The following is a 26888-nucleotide window of genomic DNA, read 5'->3' as shown; positions in this document are numbered from 1 at the left end:
TAATCTTAATATATATTAATACAACACCTACTTCTTTGAACTATTTCTTCTAATTTCTTCAGCTTTCTTAACCACTTTAGGTAAATGTCTATGATTAGCAATTCTTCTAATTTCAGGCATGTATTGATATCTTTCTTTCAATTTATCATCATATTCCAACTTAGCTCTTTCTCTAGCTGATTTAACTGCACTTCTTTGATCTGATCTAGCTCTCCACACACGTATACTTGTATCTTCGGAACCAGACAATATGTACTTACTATCAGTTGTAAACATCACAGCTGATACTCTTTGCATTCTCTTGGTATGATAAACATCACGAGATCTTCCATTCAATGCCGGGAAAATTCTAATAGTTTTATCCCAACTTCCTGTGACTAATTCTTGACCTGTTGGGGAATAATCCACTGACATAACCGGTGCAACATGCCCCTTGTATGTTTTCTTTGGTTTTTCCATCTTTCTCATATCCCAACTATATGCATTAGTATCATCACAAGCAGATGCAAAGTTGAAAGGTTCCATAGGGTTGAAACACAAGGCATTGTTTCTTAAACTTGTCACGGCTTTATGAACTGGTGTGTTTGTTCTGATATCATATAATACAATGGAATTATCCGAACCTGTACTTGCTATTATATTAGTTTCACTTTGATTGAATTTAACAGTATTGATATTATCACATCCCCAACTTAAATTGGAGATATATTTAGAACGGTTAATATCCCATAATTGGATTGCTGCACCACCAGTGACAAATAAATCATCCTCACGATGATGATCAATACCTTTGAATGAATGTTCACCAATAAATGTTTTAATCAACCCACCACTTGTCTTACTACTACCACCAGTTGTTCGAGATCCTTTATTAGTGTAAACTTCATCATCGTTGATCTTGTGGTCAAAATCATCGGTGTTCACTGACCAAACTTTAACGGTTTTATCATCACCACAACTAAACATTTGATTATTATGTATACAAATCCCACTAATCATACCATAATGGGCTTTAAAACTAGCGGTTTCTAAACGATCAGTTAAATTCCAATATTTGATTATACCATCACCTGAACTACTTGCTACTTGATTAGTAGTATTATAATTCTTAGATAATCCATAAACTCCATCACGATGTCCATCACCTAATTGACCAACAAATGGTTGAGCAAATATACGTTCAAGTTTAGTTGCTTGTAATGCTCTAGTATATTCTCTTGCACGTTCAAATGGATGTAATGCTGGGTTTAAGTTACGTGGAAGAGCTGATTCTTGAGTGTTCTTAACTGGAACATATGTATCTGATGATCTACTAATGGTTTTTATCTTCATTGCTAGGTGGTTAGTTAGTTGGTTGGTTGGTTGTTGTTGTAGAAGAGATAACCTCATCGGGGGAGAAAATTGATTGTGAATAATTTTTTTTTCACGTGTGTAAGGACTTTTGTGATCTGCAAAAAAAAAAAGAAATAAAATTGCAACTCAAGTTGAAGAAGGATGCAAATTTTCACCAAGTAATTGACTAAGTTTAAGCAATTCATTAAACGAATGGCAACAACAACATCAGGGAAGATATAAAATTCTTTGAATTTCATTATATGAATTGTACGTACGGAATTATAACTTTGCATTTATCTTGGAAAAGGGATCTTCAAACCCAGTTTGGTAATACACACTCATGCACAATGATAAAATACACACACATCTATCAACAAGTTGATTTATTTTCATATCAAGATACAGCTTCTTGATAAACAGATCATCAATATCATTGTTATTGTCATAACTTGGTCAATGGTGGTGTTTTTCCTGACTATTTATTGTAGACGAGACTAGTAGAATGAATCACAGACACGAAAAATATAAACTTTGAAAACCAACAAAAACTAAAAATGATAATCAATATTAATGCAACCTCCAAAAACAAATTCATACACCTTCACACATGGAAGATGAGTAATTCACCAATTATATTTTTTTTTTATTTTCTTCCGAATTTGGACGGTTTAATTCTTACGTAGTTGGGTTTGCATAGTTATTCTCTGCACGAATTCTAGATCGTTTATAACTTCCATCATTTCTTAAAAGGTGATTCTTTCTTCTACTGATCATTAGCATGTGATTGAAACAGTTTGAAGGATCTATTTGTAGAAACTATTTCTTTAAATAGATTTAACTCAAGAAACAATGCATACGAGGTAAATAAATAGAAGCAAATGGTTGGTTGATTCTTTGTATACCCTTAAAGGGGCTAATAATATGAACAATAGAAGTATAACTTTAACAACAAAGATATTAAAATTTCAGTTTTGGTGATATTTTCTTCTTCTTTGATAGTCTTTTGTTTTGTTTGGGGGTTATGAGATTAAATGTAAAATGGGATCTAATTGTTGCTTTTTGTTGAAACCAATAACCAATTTTTTTTGTTTTTGCTTTTGTGAATCCCGAGGTTGGGAGTTAGGTTTATTATACTACTACCCTTTTCAGAGAATTGGATTATGATTATTGTATAATAAAAAATGATTTGCAACTTTAATCATGTTTCCATTTTAATGAAAATAAAAACAATCACATAAAAACCCTATATGATTTACAATGGGTGTATCAGTATGGAATGTCTAATTTAAATTTGTGTGCACTACAACCCCCAACCATCACTACTAGTGCTCCAATATGAACTAACTTTTCATCGTCAGTTACGGGAGGGGGATGAGAGAGGACATGTTTGCCATGTCTTCCTGGCAACGGACTAATCAAGGGGTTGAGGGGGTTTCAATTTCATCGTTTAAGCCACTAATAAAAACGGGTAGAGGCTCATCCCTGAGTCAATGAATCCTCGGCTTATCCTAAGCCCATAGAAGATGAAAATATTGCATCATGAATGTAATTACAAAACAATCAATAATTGAAATTGGTTATTCATTCATAAACACACACACACACAAGGAGAGAAGGAAGATTATGGTTAAATGAAAAAAGCTTTAACAATACAAGGCGGTCAGTTTGGTGCATTGCATTACTTTAGTCATAAATATTGTTTAAATATATCGGGATGTTGAAACGTATAGTGATTTACAATAAAGGGACCTCCTCCTTTCTCTCATCAAATGATATGATCATCAATGAGAAATTAATCATCCATCTATCCATCTCGTCTCATTGTTCAATACTATCAGATAGTAATATCCATTTATTATAACACGTTGATCAAAGATCCGCGTTCATTATTATTGCAGCATTATATTTCTTGTCACAAGTACACGAATATTCCTGTAACCAAATCCAATTAAAGAAATATAATTTTGGCAGTTAAACATTGAGGATATGACTCCACCCATTGTTGTTGAATTCCAATAGGTACATAAACTATATTTGCTTGTTTCCTGCTTTCCAGTTCTCCACCCTCCTTTTTATTATTATTATTATTACTATTGTTAGTCCCCTTAAGAGCCAATTCTCTTGGCTGTTGAAATGATTTCAAATCAAGTTGAAATTTGGCCCAACAAAGTAATTAAACCGCTCTCATATGATTATTGTTCTTAATACTTTATGTTTATCGTATAGCATTCTAATTGCAGACACATTGGTTATTAAATATACGTAGTCACTCATAAATTAGAACAAGGTTATAATCCGAAAGTATTTCTTCATTAACTGTATTGTTAATCTTTTTGTTGTTACTCTCATACACACACATACACATTATGTAAGCTCTATAAACCTCATCAACCGCCCGTCACAATGATCAGCGGTGTTTTGTTATTTTTTTTTTTTTACTAAATATTCGATTTTCAATTTTACCAGGATGTATTACACAAAATAACATATCACAAAAGGTTTATAGGGACTATTTCTTGATTATGTGTGTGTGTTGCAGTTGTTGCAGTTAAAATTTTATTGCAATTTTCGGGTTTATTCTACTATATAGTTTACTTTCAGTTTAAAAGAAAGAAACTCTCTGAATAATGTATTTCAAAGTTAAACATCCCTTTTAGTTTCTATATATTTATCAAAAATGAAAATAAAATCCCAACTATATAAATAAGTAGAAATTCCCTTCAAAAGTTCAATAATTTCAGTTTTCCTTTTTATTTATTCATCATCATCAACTAATCTACTTTCGCTTTAAACTACTATCCATTAACAATGTTGTTTAGAAACTTTATCATTCCTTTCTTGATTGCTGCTACTACAGTTACTGCTTTCTTGGATATTACTACTTCTTTAACCAAATATGCTTCATTTGATTTCGGTGTTGGTGATATCTCCATTTCTAAAGGTGCTTCATTCTCTTTGATTAATCAATTTGATGCTGTTTTCCAAGGTGGTCTTACTATTGAAAAAGGTTGTGATTTCTTCCTTGCTTCTAAAGTTAATGTTCTTAAAGTTGTTATTGATAAAGTTTTTGCTAAAGTTGTCAACAAAGGTCTTTGGGTTATTCTGACTATTGAAGCTACTAAAGAATGTATCATTAACATTGCTGGTGCTAAATTAGAAAATATTGGTAACTTGATTTGTGCTATTGAAGCTAAAAAAGTTGCTCTTATCTCCAAGATTATTAAAAATATTGGTTGTATTCATATTAAACAAGATAAATGTACTGATACTACTGTTGAATTTGGTTGTTCCGGAGGTAGTATTGATAACTCAGGTACTGTTTGTTTCACTAATTATAAAGCTAAAGCATTTGCTTCAATTAAAGGTTCTGGTTGTATTGCTATTGAAAAAGAATCTCATTTTGAAATTGGTGATTGGATTTCTATCGATAAAGATCAAACTTTCTACTTGGGTGCTTCTAAATGTAGTCTTAAAGCTGCTCCAGGTGTTATTGCTCAAGTTATTAAAGTTGCTAACTTTGGTAAACAAAAGAGAATTTCTTTAAACACTCCATTAGGTGGAATTTCAATCTTGAAACAAGCTGCTTTCTCTTATGATTCTGGTTCTGGTATTTTGACTTTAAGAGCTGGTTTGAAATTACAAAAATTCTTTATTGGTAAAGGTTATGATGCTTCTAAATTCTCCATCTGTAAAGATGACAACACTGCTATTGAATATAACGGTGATTGTCCATCCCCAGGTAGACCACCAGTTTGTCAACAATGTCCAGAAGCTCCATCCATTCCAGAAAATTAGATTCTGAAATCACTTCGTGAGTTAAATACATTCGTACTATTTTAGACATTGGAGTTTGTTTTTACTGTTATCGCCTATATTCAATCCCTTATTATTATTATTATTGTTATATATAATTATGTGTATTTGGATATATATTTCAATATTATAGGCATTCTTCAAATTAATGCTACAAATTTTGGAGAATTTATTATTGTTTTATAATTTAATTGATTTGTATGCAAAAATGATCTGGGTTAACTAACTGGTAGCAATGCAATTGAACAAAGTACACGTCACCTAAAAAATTCTAAAAATAATTTAGCACAACGAGATAAAAAACCCTCACACGACAATTAAAAAAAAAACAAGGACACACACACAAAATATTATCAACACCTATTAGATATCAGTTCTTTTTTTTATTTATCATTAATAGATTAGACAAACTTTTAAGACAACCGTTCGAGTATGATTGCCAATTCAACACATATTTCAAGCAGAATGTTCAGATCCCAGAAATTAATGATGCTTAGTATTTTAGCTGCATTTTTAGTATTATTAGGAATCACAGGAATTTCAGGTCATCATCATCAAGTTATTGCTACTGTTAAATCAGCATCTAATAAAGCAAGTGATACAATTGCTGGAATTTATAATGAATATGCATTAACACCAGAACAAGAAGAAATAGCTGAAGAAGCAAAAATTGATGCTGAAAAATTATCTGAATTGGATGCTGAAAAACAAGCTGAAGTAAATGAAGAAAAACAAGCTAAAGAACAAGAAAATTTAGAAGATGAACAAATTAAACAAGAAGATGAAGGATCAGAACATATAGTAAGTTAAATTAATTATTGTAATTATTGATTTAAGAATGATATTTGATAAATGATACAAATTTGGAGGAAGGAGGTTGATTTGTTTTTTTTTTTTATTTTTATGTTTTTGTACTTGTATCATTCTTATACGCATTATTTTCGAGATATTAGTATTATTATCAGAGTAAACTCATGATCCAGATAGTAGTGGACTGATAAACTTTAGGATAATTTTTTTTAATGCCAAAGAAACTCAAGATGAGCTTTCCTCGAGGAATGTCTCAGTGATGAATGTTTTAATTGGCATCGTCCCATAGTGGAAGATCCCGAGCATGATCATCATCATGTGACTCAAACTAAAATAACAGAACAAGAAAAAAAAAAGAGGGGATTGGAGTACACTTACCTTTCTCAGCCGTGCGATAACAGATATGATCGACAAGTATTCTCTAATCAAAATTTGATCAACTTATCGTTCAAAAGATTAAGATTGAAAATATTACATTATTAATATTACTATTTATAATTTATAGATATATAACGGTGTATAGTATATATATGTTACAATTGAAAGAAATTAAAAAGAAATTATATAAAATGTTAAGTTAGCAACGTGATGATGTAAACCGGAGGTATGGGAAAGGGATATTTTATGCTCTGGTATATTTAGCTATTGTAGCAAACCACTCAGAATTTTGATCCATTCCCATTAGCCAATAATAGACTATGTTCTTTCTCCTTTTTTTTTCTATTTCGTATTAATTTGTTATCATTTTGGTACAAGTCCTGCTTTTATACGTACACCAAAAAGAAAAAGAACAAAATAAAAAAAAACATTGTGGACATAAAAGTAAACCAGAATGTAATGATGTTAGTATTATGGAGAAGGCAAAGGAAAATGTATGTGTGTCTGTCTGTGTGTGTGCCTAAATTAATCTATAAGGATATATCTAATACCAAACCAACATCGTCGACAACTGGTTTTGCCAAATCTTCTAAAAATGGAATCAAATCCAACAATTCATTATCATGCAGATCACTAAACCAACTACTGATTGGAATCGAATGATCAGGATGGAAAATATAAGATGCTGGGGAGTTATCAATGATTATAGTATCTTGCAACGGACGGCCAACTTGTGATAAATTTTTTATAAAGTTTCCTTGATAATTATAACATGAATCTCTGAACAATCGATGATGCACCGAGTTGTAAATATCCAACTTATCCAACAATGGATCACCATATTTCAGCACAGATGCTGTAAAGACAACAACTTCGAAAAGTTTACCCATTTTTTGTAAAAATTCATCAACCCCTGGTCTTTTGACAACATAAACATGATGTATTTGATTATCTATTTCCACAGGGATAACAAAATCAGCAGTACGTAAATATTTGAAACTAGAATGAACTAAAGTTTCATCTAGATCTAATATTAGACATTTCTTGTTACCAAAGTTCTTGTCCTTTTTACCCAATAGAAACCCAGTTTCAGGATTAAAAGCTTGACCTTCTTGCAATTTAGTCAAATCAACAAATGACTCATCATCATCGCTTTCACCATCTGCATTGGTATCGTCATCAACATTTTTCAGGTAAGCATTGACTTGTGAATTATATTGACCATTTTCAGGTACTTGAGTTATTATATCTGACGGATTTATTCTTGATGAAGTATCAGGTTTAATACTGCTACTGCTATTTCTATTATTTGATTTTGGAGTATTGTTGTTTGATTCATCGTTTGTGTTTGTGATTGTTGCACTCTCATTAACAGAATGATCATCATCTAATAGCTCTTTTTTATTAGGTTTCAATGCTTCGACTTCATCATCACCTTCATGCGCGACATCCACATCATCATCTTCGTCGTCGTCATCATCATCCTCATCATCGTCATATTCATCTTCGTCATCATCCTCATCATCATCATCTCCTAATACGTCAATATCATTATCTTTACTAGCATCTGAATGATTGTTGGATTGTGAGGATTCGTTTTTATTTCGTATTTCGTCTTTTGTTTGCTTTTTAGTGCCTGTTACTGTGGCATTAGTAGAATTTGTCTCATTGGTATTCCTTTTACTTGCTCTGTTTTGTTGTTGAGACCGTGAATTAGTAGTATTTGAATTGTTGTTTTCTGTTGTAATTGATTTTGTATTGGCGTTAGATTTTCCTTTTGAAGAAGACGTGCCGTTTGCATTTGTAGATTGATGTACTTTATCATTATGGTCGTCTTTGGATTCTACTCCACAGCAAAATATCGACGATATGAACCCCATTGTGAAGTTAGAACTATCAAAAATAATAAAACAATGATGATAACCTGGTATAAGTCTATAAGTATTGAATGGAAATTTCTCAAGGAAAAAGAAAAGTGTAAAATTTACCCTTTGAATTGTTGTTGAGAAATGTGAAGAACCTTTTTCCTGCTTGAAAAAAAAAAAAAAGTGAAGAAGAAGAAGTAGAAGAAGAAAAAAAAAAAAAATAGTACAACCTCAGGGTTACGGCTATTGCTCTATCTCAATGAGAAAAAAAAGGAGTCTCTTGTTGTTGTTGTCGTTGTCGTTGTTGAAATAACAATGATGTAGCCAATAGCCTCTTTGATTAGGATTAATTAAGCCAACGTCAATGACAAAGTTGGTGAATTAATTAAGGAAAAGAAACACAGTTGGTTTGTCTGGCTAACTGAGTTTATGCAGTCAACCAAATACAGTACAGTTAACCAAAAAAAAAAAAAAATTGTTTGTTTTGGAGGAGCGGTTGGAAAAATAAAATAAAAAATAAAACAACCCACAAGATTACTTTTGCAAGCAGCACTTAAACTCTAATCGCAGTAGTGGTGGTCTTGGTGTGATTGAAGAAGAAGAAGATGTGTGTGTGTAGATATATATATATAAGGGACTCTTGATTGATGTAACTACTCCCTTACTGTAGATGTTGTTATCATATACCTCTATGTGTAAAGTAAGTGGTTGTAATAAATTATGGGAAGGCAACAATTTTTGAAGAAACTAAAAATTTTAGAACCTCTGATTTTTTTTTTTTTTGGTTGTTGTTATTGTTGTTGTTGATTATTGACTCAAAGAGAGAGAAACGTACGACATTGTTACTAAATTGAAAAATGTCGTACTTTGTCGACATCATCGACGCAAGTAATTTACATTGGTTGTCCTCAGAGATAAAAAAACAACAACAACAATCAATTAATTATTGTGTCACTAACAATATTTTATAACCAGCACCACCAATACACTAAAACAGCGAAACATATCCAGAGATAAATGGACTATCCGTCTGAAAAGCATAAATGCTGTGTAGTATTATCTCATCTGAAGATTTGCTGTTGCTAGGTGGATATAACCGTCCTCCCCTTCTCCTACTCCATAAGGGCCGAGAAATCCAATCAAATTCAAGTTTGTGGGGGGGGGGGGGAGAAAGAGAGAGACATATATCCGTACAATCCATTTGAGTTTCATAAAAAAAAAGGAGAAGGATTCTGTACTTCCCTTTTGAACCGTGTTCTTATAATGCTATTTCTAGAATAATGAAAGTACAATCAACCAGTTATCCAAAAACCAACCAATGAACATCTTTCTTCTCTTTGCTAATGCGACATTTTCTATTTTTGGCATATGAATCAATAACAATTCTTCCTGAAATTGGGGGCAGGAATAGAAGGGGAAGGTGGAATTTTCTTCGAGACTATAGGATGCCCATCTCAACTGTTGAATCATAAGTAGACGAGATGACTTTAAAAAAAAGAGCAAACCAATTTAGAATGTGTCCATTACTACAGTTGTATATGAAATTCAATAGATACTTTACAGCTACTATATACTCATAGTAATATTATATGTAAGAATAAAAAAGGAAACACTTTGCGAACTATTTCATATAAAAACCGATTTATCCTTCTACGATAATGTATGTGGTCCCATAAACCAAAGCTGATAGGCAGGAAAGCAATTGATTGACTGATTTGTGATTGATTTGTGATTAATTTTTACGGTCAAAGTACACGCACTTCATATGAAACGCAAAATTTTTTCGTCTTTGCATTCTTTTTACGATTGCTGTATTATCAGATAATACCAATCTGATTTGATTAATTCGCATGTATATTCGAGTACTTCTAATTAAAGTATTTTTATTATAACATACGGCACCAAACAGCTAGTATACCCAAACTATAATCATACCGATATGAATGATATTTGAGTTCACACGCATGTCGAATACTCGCAGAAAGCGAGAAAAGTACCGAATGCATGATAAGAACCGATAATCATTGCATGACAAAAATTGTTCAACTTATTATCGTAAGGCATCAATTTTAGTCAAGTCAGGAATTCGAAAAACGACAATGACCACATAGTAGTTTTCTTCTTATCATTATATACGCATTACTACTTTCGTATAATTTATCGATGCTTATCACCACCAACTCATGATTGACTGCCAAGATAATTCTTGAATATGTCAAAATTTGGTTTCTAAAATTTTGCTACCGTTATTACGAAGAACGCAAAACTAAATCAGCAGACCATATACCATCATACTGTCTTCAATCAGAGTTTATTGAAATCGTAATAAGAACAAATGACTATTATTCATTTCATTCTATCACAGTCCAATCCAAAATTGTTCCAAATCTGACATCTTGCCGACGGCTATTGTTCCTCTGTTTCTTTAAATTACTAAGATTGCACCATGCAGCTGATAGTTGCAAAAACTAAAATATTGGAGCCACTGTTACCTTTTTTGATGCCGCATATACGTATTAATTAAATACTGTAAATTATTATTGATTGAATTTGCATGATTTCGATAAAAACCAATTGATAAGATGTTAATTTAAACCCAAGGATCAATAGAATTTCTGAAAACTATATTAATAGACTTGATTTTCCTTTCTGATTTGTAGTTTGTATTCTTTATTTTAATCAACCAATAAACAAAGATGACTACAGATCAACCTGTTGCTATTACTAGTATCGGTAGTCATTTACATACATCTGATCATGAAGTTGATCTCAATGCTATTACTTCAAATCCACTTTCTATTAGTGAAATCGGTACTACTTTAACTGATGTTCAAAAAAATTTCGTATTGAAAAGATTACATTTTGATGCTTTAGTCTCATTTGAAAAGATGCCTCCACAAGCTGCATTCATCTTTGAAAAGATTGAACAAATGACAACTGAGGAAGCTGTTGAAATATTAGAGAAAATAGTTGAAGAACATAAAGATGATGTCAATGTGTTAGATCAAGACGAAGAGCTTTGGGTGAAATTAATCAACAGTTCAAACCCACACGAAACCTCTGCTGTCAAAGAGAAATTAGGAGCTGTTATCCATGAAACTAAATTCAGTGAAGAATCTTCATCTTCATTTGAGAACGAAAAAGAATCGGGACATCTTGAAGATTACTACAAGATTGTTGATTGGAGTTTACAAGTTAGATTAGAAGCTGTTTTAGTTGCTTATTGGTCACCTTATCCACAAGTTAGAGCTGTTACAGACCCATATGATGACCCTACTACACCTGCAGAAACTCTTCGTGTTTATATTGTCGCTTCTATTTGGACTGCTATTGGTGCTGTGATTAATCAATTCTTTTCAGAAAGACAACCTGCCATTTCACTTGGTATGTCCGTTGTTCAAGTGTTCTTATATCCAACAGGATTAATATTAGAATGGATTTTACCTAAATGGAAGATCAAGTTTTGGAAATGGACTATTGATTTAAATCCAGGTCCATACACTTTCAAAGAACAAATGTTGGCTACTATTTTCTGTGGTGTTTCTTCGGGTACTTCATATGCTGCTTCGAATATTCTTATGCAAAAATCTGAATTATTTTATAACAATCAATGGGTTGATTGGGGTTATCAAATCTTGTTAATCTTATCAACGAATTTTCTTGGATTTGGTCTTTCTGGTATTATGAGACAATTTGCAGTTTATCCAACTAAAGCATTATGGCCATCTATCTTGCCAAATTTAAAATTAAACAGAACTTTAATGTCACCAGAAGCAAAATCAAATATTAATGGATGGACTATATCCGGTTATAAATTTTTCTTCACTGTTCTAGCAATATCATTTTTATACTTTTGGGTTCCAGATTATCTTTTTTATGCTATTTCTCAATTCAATTGGATGACATGGATAAAACCAGATAATTATGATCTTGCTGTTATTACTGGTTCATTTGATGGGTTAGGAGTAAACCCAATTCCATCATTCGATATGAATATCATTGGGACTGGTTATTTTTATACTCCTTTTTATAACACTGTTTTAAATTATATTGGTATGGTATTGGGATTCTTTTGCATTGTCGGGTTGTTTTATTCCAACTATAAATGGACAGGATATTTACCTCCCAACTCAAACAGATTATTTACCAATACTGGTGAACCATATAGTGTTACTGCTGTGGTTAATGAAAAATCTTTATTCGATGAAGCAAAATACAAAGAAATTGGACCTCCATTCTATTCAGCTGCGAATTTGGTTGTCTATGGTGCTTTCTTTGCTATTTATCCATTTCATTTTGTTTATGAAATTGGTATGAATTATAAACAAATGTGGGGTGCGTTGAAATCTGTATACTATGGTATTAGAAATTTCAAAAGATCAACATATGAAGGCTTTGATGATCCACATAGTATAATGATGAGAAAATACAAAGAGGTTCCCGAATGGGCATATCTTATTATCCTTATTATTTCATTAGTGTTGGCTATTATTTGTGTTAAAGTGTATCCTGCTGAAACACCAGTATGGGGGATCTTTTTTGCCTTGGGTATTAATTTTATTTTCTTGATTCCATTGACCACTATTCAATCAAGAACTATGTTTGGATTTGGTTTGAACGTTTTGGTCGAATTGATTATTGGTTATGCTATTCCAGGTAATGGGCTAGCCTTGGCATTCATCAAAGCATTAGGTTACAATATTGATGGTCAAGCTCAAAATTTCATTAATGATTTGAAACAGGGTCATTATGCTAAAATTCCACCAAGAGCTACTTATAGATGTCAATTGCTTTCTGTTTTCATTACATCTTTTATTCAATTAGGAATTTTAAACTATCAAATTACTGGTATAAAAGATTATTGTTACCCAGATAACAAACAAAAATTTACTTGTCCCGATGGGGTTACATTCTACAATGCATCTGTTTTATGGGGGGTTATTGGACCAAAGAAAGTTTTTGGTGGATTATATCCACAATTACAATGGTGTTTCTTAATTGGTTTCTTGTTGGCATTCCCATGTATAGTATTCAAGAAGTGGGGTCCTAGGAAACTTACAAAATATTTTGAACCATCTATTATTATTGGTGGATTTTTGGGATTTGCTCCATATAATTTATCTTATTACACTGGTGGTTTGTATGTTGGATATGGTTTCATGCATTATATTAAAAGAAAATATGAAGCATGGTGGCAAAAATATGATTATTTATTAGCATCTGGTCTTGATGCTGGTATTGCCTTTTCATCAATCATTATCTTTTTTGCTGTTTTCTATCATGATAAAAATATCTCCTGGTGGGGTAATAATGTTGCTTATGAAGGTTGGGATGCTAATATGTCAACTGGTTATTTGAATGCTACCATACATGCCCCTGATGGATATTTTGGACCAAGAGTTGGTCATTATCCATAATATGTACTCTGTTTAGTTTGTCTTTCATTTCTTCTTTTCGTTCGTCAATGTATCCATTATTGTTATCAATCTTTAGTACTCGATATTTGTTTGTTACTCGTTATTTTTTCGCAGTCGACTAAAATTGTAACACGTACACGACTTTTGTTTTATACGTGTCTCGTGACTCGTGTACTCAATGCTCTATATAAAATTGGTTAGTTTTAACTAGTCATGAACCAACAGTGTATACATATATTATTAATTATTTGATACCAGTTATATAGAATAGTAAACATGGTAATTTCAGAGAAAATTCGTTGTAAAACCTTAGCAAATTAATCAACCAGCAGTAATTTCAGGTTTAATTTGTTTAGTAATTACCAGCCATTTTTTTTTGTCTCTATTTGTGTTGTGTTGTATTTTTTAGACGCGTGTGTGTGTTTTGTACCTGCACAGAGAAACCCATTGGATTCTCCCCTTTCAAATAAATATGTAGAAAATTTTTTTCTTCTTTTTTATCGCTGGTTTAAATATAAAAGCAATGCCAATTTTGAAATTGAACCACAAACTTTTCCATTTTTATTTAATTTGAATTATATTTATCTTTATCTTTATCAAACAGCCAACCATCTTTTTGTTTCCTATTCAAGAACATTCAACAAGCATCTTACATCTTCATTATAATCTATTCCAAACCCAGCAGCTAATAATCTTACAATGTCTTCTAGTGATTCGCCTTCTATCTTTATCACACCACAAACTCCTCCAAGATCTCAAAGAAGAAGAAGCAATCCAAATGCCACTCCTTTACAATCAAATCATTTATTAACTCCTTCTACAGTATCTAAAAAACAACAAAAAAGTCCCGTTACTACTAGAAGAAAACAAGACACTATTCTGACTAGCAAATTCCCTTTTACTCCAGCTACTCCACAGAAATCACCTTGTAAATCTAAAAAAAATTTAGATTTATTCACTTCAAACGAAAAATTTGGCATTTTATTACCATCTCCTTCAACCATCGGTTCAGGAAGATGTCATAATTCTATTATTCATGGACCACCTCCTGTTTTTGATATGAAGAAATTTACTCCATTTAAAGTACCTGCTACTCCTAGAAAACAAATTGTAGATGAACCAAAATTACCTGTATCTGATTCCGATGAAGATGATTGGGAAGTTAGTACAATGTCTGAAGTAGACAAAATCCCAAGAGCTAAATTAACTAATCCATTCATAGATAATGGTGAACATAAGACAGCCCCATCACAATCCCTTTCTCCTAATGGTATAAATTATGATACTCATATGGAATTGATAAATAATAGAACAGGCAAAAAGAGAATAGTAAAATTAACTAAAAACCAAATGAAAATTAAACCTAAGAAATTATCCTTTGATGGTATATAGTTTATAGATTGAAAAAGAATAAGTTTGTACTTGGCCGGTTCAAGTAAAATGTTATGTGTATAGTATTGGTTGTTCTATATTATAAACAGTTTGATTAATTGATAATACGACATTTTTGTGTGCGACATTTGTTACACCAAAGACTTTTGTAGACATTTTTTTTTATTTTTTTGCTCTTCAATTCTGCGTGGATCTTTGGATTTTGATTTTTCAGATTTGCCATAATAATATCCAGCTTGACGACATCACAATCAACTTACAGAGAGCAAAAACATAAACGATGTCGATACCGGGATTTGGAAATATTGATCAAGTTAATGATGAGATTTTAGATATAAGTATAACCATTCCTGAAGGAAATGAATGGCGTATTGAAATCCCATTTAATAAAATTCTTAAATTCAAAGTTGTTTCAGGACTTGTTGAAATCAATGGTACTGAACTTTCAAATAATATAGATATTCAATTATCTGGTTGCAAAACATTCTTATACTCACCAGTTTCTGATTCTACTATTGAATATTCATTAATCGATAATAAAGATGACTTATCATTGGTGTCTTCATCTGATGATGGATTTATTGAATACCTAAGTGATGAATCAAATATGAATTCAATTTTAAATTTACATATGTATCTTGAAAGTAAAAGACAATTTGTTAAAGATTATAATTTTTCAAGTTCAATAGATCAACAACAAAATGGTCCAAGAGTATTAATAATTGGTTCAAAATCATCTGGTAAAACATCAATACTGAAAACTTTAGTTTCTTATGCCAATAAAATGAATAATACTCCAATATTAATTAATTTACAACCTCGTGATGGTGTATTTGCATTACCTGGATCATTAACAGCTACTCCAATAAGTGATTTTTTTGATATTGAAAGTTGTAATGGTTATGGTTTTACTACTACAAGTGGTACTTTATCACATAATCCAAAACAACCGATAGTAAAAAATTTTGGAATGGTTGATTTTAAAGATAATTTGGAATTGTATAAATTAATGATTGAGAAATTAGGTATCACTGTATTATCAAGATTAGAGCAAGATTTGAATATTAAAAATAGTGGGATTGTTATTGATACACCAGCTTTAAATCTGAAGAATTTTGATGTAATTGAAAGTATAGTTTCAAATTTTTTAATTGATAATATCGTTGTTGTTGGTAATGAAAGATTAGCAATTGAATTAACTAAGAAATTTGCTCATAAATTAAATCAGTTGAATATTATTAAATTGAATAAGCTGTCAGGTTGTGTTGAAGTTGATGAAAAATTTATACGTTTCCAACAAGAACAAACAATTAAAGAATATTTTAATGGTAATTTTAAAACCAGGTTATCACCTTTTAAAACAGATATAGAATTCCAAGGATTGAAGATTTATAAGAATATTCTAACTCAAGATTTAATCTCGCAAATGGCTTTCCTTCCAGCTGGGGATGATTTTGAAAGAGATGAAAATAGTAAAGAAGAAGATGAAGATGATAAAGAATTGGCTAAATATTATAAAATATTTGATGAACCAAATAGTTCTAACTTGGATAATTCAATTATTGCCATTACACATTTATCAAATAATGATAAGAAAATTGGAAGAGATTTATTAAACACCAGTGTTATGGGTTATGTTCATGTAAGTAAATTTGATGATGATAAAAAACGATTGAAAATTTTATTGCCTTTCCCTGGTGCATTCCCTAAAAATGTATTAATATCTACAAATATAGGATATAGCGAGTAGAAAACTAATAATATTATAACCTTAATTTATAATCAATCAAATGGGATTCTTGGTTGTTGTTTAAGACTTTCACTAGCAGCAATACCACTTGGGATTTTGATACCACAACAATCACCCCAAGTATTAACATGATCATGACCACAATGATCATCATCATTTTCACCTTCTTCATGAATATGCTCTTCAACACCATCAGGACATTTTATAATATTACCAAACATGAAATGTTGCATAATTGGCAATTTACCAAGAACTTCCACTTTATACATCTTAACCATTCCTATTCTTATTTTATCCCAAGATTTAGCAGATGAAATATCATCCAACATTGGAGAATGCCAACGTAAACTCAATTTACCTTGATGATTAGGAATTGTTTTAATATTGTTAATAAAATAAATACATTCCAAATACATATATTTCTTATGATACATTTCCACTAATTCATCATTATGAATCAGTTTAGGTTTCATATGAGGATGTGTAGATAATTGAGCAGCACCAAATAAAAATGGTAAAAAATGATAATCATCTAATCCCCAAACACCATGAGATCCAGCAGGTTCTAACCAGAAAGTTTTCTGTAATCTACGCATAATTGTCATATATTGAGTGAATACTTTTAATATTATAGCTGGATAATCCTTTGGAGTAATGAGTTCTTCTTGTTTTAAACATAATAAAAATGAAATAAAATTTAATTCATGACCTGATCCATAATCTATTCTTGTACTATTACCCCAAGATTCAGTAAAATATGTAGTTGTTTCAATTAATCCCTTGGTGGTTATTTCTGATATAATATCATTTGATTTCTCAGCTAAATCTTTATAAAAATCACGAAATTCAATCTTTCCAAAACGGGAAGTAGTATCATGTGTAGGATGTTCATCTATAAGATCATTGACCTGAGATAAAGCATGATTTAATTTGGCTATGACGGGGCTTTCTTCTTCTATTGGTGTATCATTTGCCTTCCCAATTACTGATGTTTGTAATTCCACAATGAAATCCAACACAAGATTATAAGTTGGTGAGTCGATCCATTTTTCTAAATCCTGTTGACTTGATATTCTCTTTGTTGGTTTAATATATGACATCCTGTTGTTGTTCCAGTTGTTGTTGATAATGAAACTCCTTTTGGAGTAGTTTCGGATTTGGTTGGAATTTTCGGTGTTGCTGTTGAAAAAAGAAAATTGATTTTGGATCGCTTGAAGTTTGGGCAGGAAAAGAATTGACATGAAAATTTTCATTTTTTGATTTCTATTCATTGAACAAGTATGAATAAACTACCAACTTTTTATAAACTACCGGCTCAGAAACTGGGATTATTACAAGAATTGAAGTCGTCTCCTCGATTGGCTTCAATTTGGTCTTATACCGATTCAAAAACAACCAATGCAACCAGGACATTACCAATAAATATACTTTCAAAACAAGAAATCTTCACTCAAGTTATCCATGATTATCCTGATAAACAAGGTTTAAATTTGAAATTCAAACAAGTGGTAACGTATGGGAAAACAATTATTAATTTCTATAAAGCAGGTATTAAGAATGTTTGGCAGAATCAATCAGATTTAAGCAAATTTAAAAAAGATTTTTATATGCAACATGTTAATCAAGTGGGTCAACAAATTAAAATAAAAATTCCATCTTTTACTAAATTAATTGAAGTTATGAGTCAACGAGTTTATATGGAAAAAGTTGAAATTGAAACTTTCAATAAAAATACCAAAGATGATGTTAAAGGTATATCTAATGAATCAAATTTACCAATTTTTAATATTACTAGAGAACAATTTCAAATTTATAAACGTACACCTTCTGATTTTTATAAAATTCCATTATTTGCATTAATATGTCTTTTATTTGAAGAACTTACTCCAATATTATGTTATTTAATTCCAGAAATAACTCCATCAACTTGTGTATTACCAAATATTCTTCCTCGTGTATGGAATCCAAAGGCAATCAATAAACTTAAACAAATTAATCAGGATTTGACTGAAGTTCAAATGATTGATTTATCATCTAAAACAAGTTATAATTTAGATATTGAACATGTTAGATTATTATGTCAATCATTAAGACTTGTATCAAGAATAACTCCTATTCAATTATATCCTGAAACGTATTTACGCGATAAATTACAACAATATTATAATTATTTAATTATTGATAATTATTATTTATCAGGATTAAATAAAGATGGCAATTTATGGAATTTAAATGATCAAGAATTAATTGTTGCTTGTTTAGAAAGAAATTTAATTCAAGATATCGTACAAGATACCAAACAATTTAATCAAATTTCTGATCCTATACAAAAACAAACGTTTCAAGATCAATATATGAATAAATTAAGAGTTAAGTTGTTCCAATTTTTAGTTGATTTCCCACATTTTAATATTGGATACCTTAGTGTTCATCATGTCATTCCAAGAAAGGAAGAAATTGATTTAGTTTCATGGAGACAATAAAATCAACTTGAAATAATATCCCTGTATATACATATATATCTAAAGTGTATTCTATTTTAATGATCTATACACTGGTAACACTGTTTAGTAATGCATTAACAACGCTCTTGTCTTCAGGAGTTTGCTGTAATATTTTGATTTCTTCTTTAACCACAGACAGCTTTTTTGATTTCGGTAAATCATCTTGATGCAAATCATTAGTTACATTAGCTTGAATTGGATTGTCTTTAGTGCCTTCTAATTGAGCTGTATTATCCACCGCCTTCTTAGTTGTATCTTCTCCCTTAGACTCTTCTCCCACTTTAGTATCCTTCAAATTCACATTGAATGAAATCAGTTCATCTGAATTACCATCTCTGAAAAGACTCAATTTTTCACCATTTTGAAGTAGTACTTTACGACCTTTCCCAATACTGGTATCATTTATATAACAACTATTCGTACTATTATCCAATAACCAAATTTCATCTTTAACTTTCATAACCACGCAATGAAGTTTAGATAATCTATCATCATCTAAAGTAACATTACATCCACCACTTCTTCCAAATGTAAATAATCTTTTTGAAACATTGATTGTTTTTTGAACTAATGATTCTTGCAACAGTTCAAATATCAAATATATTTCATCAATAGATAAATTCTCCATTTTTAACCTCTTAGATTCTGGCTCTTCAACAGCAATAGTTACTTTTTTATTAGTTTTTGGATCAATATGATATGGTCGCTTCTTTGGTTGTGACATTGGTGCCATTGGAACTGCAAATTGTGATGAAGGTGGTACTTGAGATGGTCCTCTTTGTTGAGATAATGGTACAACACGTTTTGGTACTCTAAAATCTTGTTGTTGTTTTGCTGATTTTCTATTCTTTTCACTGTCTAATGGTCGAAGCATAATATCTTCATCAATTTTACTCAATGCCTCCACATGAATACCATTTTCTATCTTTCTGGATTGTTGTGATTGAGATTGTGATAAACTTAACGATTTAAGTGAATCATCATCAGTATATACATCTTGTAACCATTTGTGTTTTAAAGCTTCTTCAGCTGTCATACGTAATTTAGGATTAACTTGTAAACAACATTCCAAAAAATCTCTTCCATCTTCAGAGATATCATATGAATTTAAAGGAGCTTCATGGAATTCGCCGCGTTTGATTTTAGCAAACATTTGTTGTTGATTCTTACCATTAAACGGTAGATGAGAAGTCAACAATACATATACTAAACATCCCAATGACCAAATGTCAACCAATGATGAGTAATTATCCTTCTGTTGCAGTTCCATTTGAGATGATCCAAATTTACCAGTAATAACTTCAGGGGCAACATATGCTAATGTACCACAAAATGTTTTCATCACCGTCAGATTATCACTAAATTTAGCCAATCCAAAATCAGTAATCTTCACAAGAATAGGATCATCTTGGGCAATTAAAATATTATCTGGTTTCAAATCACGATGTGATATTCCCATTTTATGAACATAAGCAATTCCTTCAAGAATTTGTTTCGTAATCACTTGTGTAGCATCTTCACCAATAGCTCCATTTGCCGCCACAAAATCCATTAAATCACCACCAGGAACCAATTCCATAACGATATAATAATTATCTAAATCTTCATAAAATGCTTTAAGTTCAACTATATTTGGATGATGTAATTTCTCCAATATATCCAATTCACGATCAACTCCCGCAATGGCACCACCACCACCTGTATTTAATGCTTTTCGTCGATTTATGATTTTAACCGCGTATGAATCTCCAGTCGCTCTTTCAACTGCTTTTTTAACTGTTGCAAATGCTCCTTGTCCTATTGTTTCATGTTTTATTATGAAATCTTTATATATCCCTTGATCTTTAACGGTTCCTGTATTATCAGGCATTTTAGCTGGATTGAATTTATCACTAAATACCATTACAAATCTAACAACATCCGATTCAACTCCTACACCAACGGCAATTTCATCACCTTGTGTAAGTAAATAATTTGATCCTTTGACTAATCTTTGATTATTTACATGAGTTCCATTAGTTGAAGTATCTTTAATCCATAATGATTTATCATTTAAATTAAACCAAATTTGGAAATGTTTGTTTGAGATTCTAGACGATGAAGTTAACTGTAGATCAGAATCAACAGATCTACCAAAATACCATGTAATTTTCCCATCTCGTGGTGATTTATCATTAATGTTTAATGGGAAACTTGATAATTGTCCAGTCGAACAAATTAATTGACATATTCTATTTTCATCATCTCCTTGCGTTTGTGTTTGAGTTGTCGATTGTTGAGTCGGTTGAGTCTGACTCACTTGCGTAGGTTCCATCGGCATGGTGATAATTAAACCTTGTTGGTAGTTCTTCTTCGTCTTAGTTCTATCCCTTTGTTATTAATTGACTTTTTTTTTTTCATTCAATTTTTTTTTTGCCCAAACTTGGCGTTATAATGCGACGCGCACGCGTAGTTCACGTGCAGCGTACGTGTCTCATCGCGTATTGTTTACTTTTTGGAACTTAACCAATATCTATACAAGATTACAAACTATCAAGAGGTTCATCCAACTACCTTCTAAAATTGCATTTATGATATAATTTTGTACATAATTATACATTTATAAGGAAAAAAACTGATGGGGGAGGGAGCATGAATTGTTATTAGACACCTTTGGCTGATTGAGCATAAGATGAAACTGTTTGAAGATCTGTTTCTTCTTTATAATCCAATGATTGTTGTTGACTTTCCAATTTGTTATATTTTCTAAAAATGGCATAAAATACCACACCAATAACAAATGCAGCTATTCCCAAACCTGTGAAGTTCCAAATAATAATTGGATCTTTTGCAGTTGAAGCTAATGCCATTCCAATCAATGCACCACCAGCATTAGTAAGTAAATATATTGAAGTTGTGAATGATTTCATTGATGCTGGAGATTTACTATAAGCATATTCAAGACCGGTAATTGCACCAAATATTTCTGCCATTGCTACTAATACATATACTGGTACTTGAATAGCAATATGAATTCTATTAGGTACATCGGTATATTCCGGTGAACAAGCTCTTGGTTGATCATAACATGGGCCAGCTTTATAAATGAAATGTTGCAACACTGCTGAATAGATCATTGCTGCAGAAGCAAAAAAGAATCCAATAGTTATACGGGAAATAGGTTTCATTGGTGTGAATCTTCTTATAAAAGGATAGAAAAATTTATCAATAATCGGAATAAATATAATAATAGCAATACCATTCCAACAGGTCATTAAACTATTGCTTAGTCCATTTAATTCCATATTTGCAGCAACAGAAATTTGATTATTATTGATAGATGAATAAATAGTCCAGAAGATTGGATAAAATGCAAACACACCACATGCGCAAGTAGCTCTTCTAACTTCTTCAACAAAATGATCATCCCACCAAAATTTCTTATCAGGATGTAATGAAGGTTTAGCAGCATCTAAATCAAATTTATTTTTAATACCAACCCAAGCACAAGCAAATGTTTTAGCAATGATTCTATCACCAACTGGTGTTTTAATATATTTCTTCCTACCAAGGAATAAAGTCGCTATAGCGATAAAGAAAACTAAAAATGGAAGTAAATAAGCTGCCCAAAATCCAACATGTAATTCCAATTGAGCAGTTGCAATGACCGATAATGAACCAATATTGACCATCATATAAAAAAACATGAATACACGTTGAATTGTAACATTAGGATCAACGATAACTCTTTCTCCTTTTTTAGTAACTTTGATGTATGGCTTTGTTTTGGGAACCTGATCTGCAATTAATGGAGCAACATTAGATTTAACACCTCCTGTTGCAAGACCAATGATAATAATTGCGGTGATAAATCCACCTAATGCAATTTTAGGTGATGATATTGATGGAATTGAAGTTACAAATAACAAGAAAATTCCAACAATATATACTCCACAAAATATACTAATGGTTTTAAATTTCCCAAAATACGTATCTGCTAACCATCCACCAAAAATTGGTGTTACATAACACCAGAATTGAAAAAAGTAAGATATGGCGGTAGCACCTTGCTGACCTAAACCTAACATACCTTTAGGAGACTCAGTCTGAGTACGTTGCATATAATTTTGAAAAGGGGCAGCTAATCCAAAATATGAAAATCTTTCTGCTAATTCAACGATGGCAACCAACCAACAACTTAACGGGATGGACGATGAAACATGTCTTAATGTTGACATTTCTTGCTCTGTTGGTTCTCTACCTTCATCTGTATCAACTGATGGATATTCTTCTGCATCCAGATTATTGTTTACTTCTTCATTTGGTTTTTCATTACTACAAGTAACTAGAAGATTGGGATCATTTGCACTGGACATTTCTTGATTGTCAATTGATATTAAATTTATTTGAAAAGTTGGTTTCTCTAGAATACTTATGCTACCTCTTGAGAAAGGGTATTTAAAATCCACTACTCAAAGCTTTTTTTTATTTATTTACAGATCGCCTTTCATCTTGAGATATTTATAATGAAATTAAAGTGGAGCTAAAAAAGCACCATTTGTATTATTAATCAAGAAAAAAAAGGAACCACATTGGTTGAAAAACGTAGCATTTACATCACGGTGTATTGAAAATTGGGAAAAAAGAAGAACAAGAAAATAGAAACAGTACTTAATATCTTTCGATATTATATGTTTTGAAGGGTGAAGTAATACTTGGCATACATGTTGTGGGTAGTAGTTGATATAAGACAAATCCTATATGGACCGAGCGTCTACGTTCTAATGGAGGGAACCTAATATTAAACAGGAATCAGAACAAAATATAGGGTATCCACTTATTCATCAAGATTAATGAACTATTTACCAAACGATGTTAGTTACCTAACAATCAATTCTAAGTGAAGAAAAAGAAACTCAATATTGAATTGAAATATGCCAAGTGACAGAAGAGACTACTATTATTTATGCATATACATACACGAGAATCTAGTAACCAATTACTCCGTACTATTATCAAGATCCATTTATGTTACAGTGTTTTCCTCTTAAAAAAAAAAAAAGAAATAGAATGACATCCGTTAATGGAGAAAATAGATTTATAATAATATTATTATGATATCATCAAAAGAAAAACGTTGTCGATTCATCCTCGGTAATTACAACTGTTACACTTCGAATTACGCACATTATTTCGTGTCAATTGAAACTTTATACATACTCAAATAATTCCAATGAGTAATTATTCAATGATAATCGACTCATTTTAATGAAATATTTTTAGTTTTAGTCTCCAGGATATTTATTGTAATTTCTGGAGAGAGAAAAAAAGAAATAGAGGTTGCACTTTTATGTGTCGGAAAAATCAAAGTCGTGTGTAAACCACGAGTTTCAAGAATATATTAGAAAAGAATCCAAGAGACACGGTAATTTATTTGAATCAAATGTTCTGGAATCAAGAAAACAAACATTCTACATAACAATTTCTCATAGATAGCCTTTTATTTTTTTTTTTTATTTTAACAATTATAGATACATATATACGTAACTCATGACAATGATTAAAGTCCCACACTCTTGGCAGAACGGGCAAATGAAGTAACTGGTTGAAGATCATTGGAATCATCTTCATAATCCAAAGCTTGTTGTTCACTTTCCAATTTGTTGTATCTTCTAAAAATAAGATAGAATGCAGTACCGGCAACAAATGCAGCAACAGCCATACCGGTGAAATTCCAGATAATAATTGGATCTTTGGCAGTTGAAGACAAAGCAATACCCAATAATGAACCGATAGCATTAGTGAATAAAAAGATGGATGTAGTGAAAGCTTTCATTGAAGCTGGGGATTTACTATAAGCATATTCAAGACCAGTGATAGAAGCAAAGATTTCAGCTAAAGCAATCAATGCATAAATAGGAACTTGAAGAGCAATATGAACTCTGTTTGGAACATCAGCATATTCTGGAGCACAAGCTCTTGGATGATCGTAACATGGACCTGCTTTGTAGATGAAATGTTGCAAAACGGCTGAGTAAACCATAGCTGCTGAGGCAAAGAAGAAACCAATGGTGATTCTAGCAATTGGTTTCATTGGAGTGAATCTTCTAATGAATGGGTAAAAGAGTTTATCAATGATTGGAATGAAAACAATAATAGCAATACTGTTGAAACAAGTCATTAAACTGTTACTTAAACCATGCATTTCCATATTAGCAGCAACAGCAATTTGACCGTTATTCATACTACCGTAGATAACCCAAAAGATTGGATAGAAAACAAAAACCCAACAAGCAGAAATGGCTCTTCTAACTTCTTCAACAAAATGATCATTCCAACGGTAACTTTGTTCTGGATGTAATGAAGGTTTAGCAGCATCCAAGTTGAAATTGTTTTTAATACCAACCCAGGCACATGAAAAAGTTTTGGCAATGATCTTGTCTCCGACTGGAGTTTTAATATATTGGTTTCTACCCAAGAACAAAGCAGCAAGAGCAATGAAAAAGAAACAGAATGGTAACAAGTAAGCACTCCAGAAACCCACATGCAATTCCAATTGTGCAGTGGCAATGACGGATAAAGAACCAATGTTAATCATCATATAAAAGAACATGAAAACACGTTGGATAGTAACACTTGGATCAACAATGACTCTTTCACCTTTTTTAGTAACTTTAATATATGGTTTAGATTTAGGAACTTGATCAGCAATCAAGGGAGAAACATTGGACTTGACACCACCAGTACCAAGACCAATAATAATAATAGCAGTAATGAAACCTCCCAAGGCAATTTTTGGATTAGTGATAGATGGGACAGAAGTAATAAATAAAATGAAAATACCAATGATATAGATACCACAGAACCAACAAATAGTATTAAATTTACCTAAATAGGTGTCAGCTAACCACCCACCAAAAATTGGAGTAACATAACACCAGAATTGGAAGAAATATGACAATGCAGTAGCACCTTGTTGACCCAAACCCAACATACCTTTTGGTGAATCGGATTGTGAACGTTGCATATAGTTTTGGAAAGGAGCAGATAAACCATAGTAGGAGAATCTTTCTGCTAATTCGACAATTGCAACCAACCAACAACTTAATGGGATTGAAGATGAAACATGTCTTAAAGTGGACATTTCTTGTTCTGTTGGTTCTCTACCTTCATCAGATTCTACAGATGGAAGTTCTTCCGCATCCAGTTTGAAGTTTGATTTTTCATTTGAGCTTGATTCCTGAATTTTTTCAAAAGAGTTTGAAGCTTGTTGGACTATTTCTTGTGGTTCATATTTGTCTTCTATTGAAGGACGTGAACTAATCTTATCACACATTATGTTATATAGATAATACAGAAATGAAAAAAAATTTTCATCCTTTTTTTTGTAATTAGCATGGGAATTTCATTTTATTTATACTAAAATACAGAAGTTGAAGAGATGCATTATCAGCAGATTTACAAAAGACACAATGAAAGCGGAGTATGGATTGCTTTGTGGATATTAAATTGCAAAATGAAAGAAAGAAAGAAAGAAAAAAAAATAAAGGGAAAAAAGGGCATCATGTCCGGCCCGTACTGTTTCCTAATTGAATCTCACGACAATGGTCATATTGGCTGGATAAATATTGATAAGAAATACCCC

General features: G+C 31.5%; 12 protein-coding genes across 12 annotated transcripts; 6 read left to right on the top strand and 6 right to left on the bottom strand. All coding sequences in view use genetic code 12, as the record gives it.

Annotated features, from left to right (window-relative positions):
- Positions 1–27: 27 nt before the first annotated feature.
- Positions 28–1389, bottom strand: CTRG_06223 (WD repeat DCAF13/WDSOF1 family protein; the record flags this gene model as incomplete). The annotated part of the gene is made up of 1 exon (XM_002546699.1): positions 28–1389. The coding sequence occupies one exon, from the start codon at positions 1387–1389 to the stop codon at positions 28–30; it is 1362 nt and encodes a 453-aa protein (XP_002546745.1).
- A 2754-nt stretch (positions 1390–4143) lies between these two features.
- Positions 4144–5130, top strand: CTRG_06222 (uncharacterized protein; the record flags this gene model as incomplete). The annotated part of the gene is made up of 1 exon (XM_002546698.1): positions 4144–5130. One exon carries the CDS (start codon positions 4144–4146, stop codon positions 5128–5130), a length of 987 nt encoding a protein of 328 aa, XP_002546744.1.
- Positions 5131–5580: 450 nt separating this feature from the next.
- Positions 5581–5958, top strand: CTRG_06221 (uncharacterized protein; the record flags this gene model as incomplete). Its single annotated transcript, XM_002546697.1, has 1 exon — positions 5581–5958. One exon carries the CDS (start codon positions 5581–5583, stop codon positions 5956–5958), a length of 378 nt encoding a protein of 125 aa, XP_002546743.1.
- A 908-nt stretch (positions 5959–6866) lies between these two features.
- On the bottom strand, positions 6867–8216 carry CTRG_06220 (phosphatase; the record flags this gene model as incomplete). Its single annotated transcript, XM_002546696.1, has 1 exon — positions 6867–8216. One exon carries the CDS (start codon positions 8214–8216, stop codon positions 6867–6869), a length of 1350 nt encoding a protein of 449 aa, XP_002546742.1.
- Positions 8217–10897: 2681 nt separating this feature from the next.
- On the top strand, positions 10898–13618 carry CTRG_06219 (uncharacterized protein; the record flags this gene model as incomplete). Its single annotated transcript, XM_002546695.1, has 1 exon — positions 10898–13618. One exon carries the CDS (start codon positions 10898–10900, stop codon positions 13616–13618), a length of 2721 nt encoding a protein of 906 aa, XP_002546741.1.
- Positions 13619–14317: 699 nt separating this feature from the next.
- SOL1 (Sol1p) lies at positions 14318–15010 on the top strand (the record flags this gene model as incomplete). Its single annotated transcript, XM_002546694.1, has 1 exon — positions 14318–15010. The coding sequence occupies one exon, from the start codon at positions 14318–14320 to the stop codon at positions 15008–15010; it is 693 nt and encodes a 230-aa protein (XP_002546740.1).
- Positions 15011–15290: 280 nt separating this feature from the next.
- CTRG_06217 (cleavage polyadenylation factor subunit) lies at positions 15291–16760 on the top strand (the record flags this gene model as incomplete). The annotated part of the gene is made up of 1 exon (XM_002546693.1): positions 15291–16760. The coding sequence occupies one exon, from the start codon at positions 15291–15293 to the stop codon at positions 16758–16760; it is 1470 nt and encodes a 489-aa protein (XP_002546739.1).
- Positions 16761–16792: 32 nt separating this feature from the next.
- CTRG_06216 (peptidylprolyl isomerase) lies at positions 16793–18031 on the bottom strand (the record flags this gene model as incomplete). The annotated part of the gene is made up of 1 exon (XM_002546692.1): positions 16793–18031. The coding sequence occupies one exon, from the start codon at positions 18029–18031 to the stop codon at positions 16793–16795; it is 1239 nt and encodes a 412-aa protein (XP_002546738.1).
- Positions 18032–18040: 9 nt separating this feature from the next.
- On the top strand, positions 18041–19243 carry CTRG_06215 (uncharacterized protein; the record flags this gene model as incomplete). The annotated part of the gene is made up of 1 exon (XM_002546691.1): positions 18041–19243. One exon carries the CDS (start codon positions 18041–18043, stop codon positions 19241–19243), a length of 1203 nt encoding a protein of 400 aa, XP_002546737.1.
- A 64-nt stretch (positions 19244–19307) lies between these two features.
- Positions 19308–21584, bottom strand: RAD53 (serine/threonine/tyrosine protein kinase; the record flags this gene model as incomplete). The annotated part of the gene is made up of 1 exon (XM_002546690.1): positions 19308–21584. One exon carries the CDS (start codon positions 21582–21584, stop codon positions 19308–19310), a length of 2277 nt encoding a protein of 758 aa, XP_002546736.1.
- A 322-nt stretch (positions 21585–21906) lies between these two features.
- Positions 21907–23619, bottom strand: CTRG_06213 (peptide transporter PTR2; the record flags this gene model as incomplete). The annotated part of the gene is made up of 1 exon (XM_002546689.1): positions 21907–23619. The coding sequence occupies one exon, from the start codon at positions 23617–23619 to the stop codon at positions 21907–21909; it is 1713 nt and encodes a 570-aa protein (XP_002546735.1).
- Positions 23620–24803: 1184 nt separating this feature from the next.
- On the bottom strand, positions 24804–26579 carry CTRG_06212 (peptide transporter PTR2; the record flags this gene model as incomplete). The annotated part of the gene is made up of 1 exon (XM_002546688.1): positions 24804–26579. The coding sequence occupies one exon, from the start codon at positions 26577–26579 to the stop codon at positions 24804–24806; it is 1776 nt and encodes a 591-aa protein (XP_002546734.1).
- Between the last annotated feature and the right edge of the window lie 309 nt (positions 26580–26888).

Source organism: Candida tropicalis (genome assembly GCF_000006335.3).
Source record: "Candida tropicalis MYA-3404 genomic scaffold supercont3.12, whole genome shotgun sequence".
Classification (NCBI taxonomy): Eukaryota; Fungi; Ascomycota; class Pichiomycetes; order Serinales; family Debaryomycetaceae; genus Candida; species Candida tropicalis.
The sequence above is the reverse complement of the archived record's forward strand: the minus strand, read 5'-3'. Positions and strand labels throughout refer to the sequence as shown.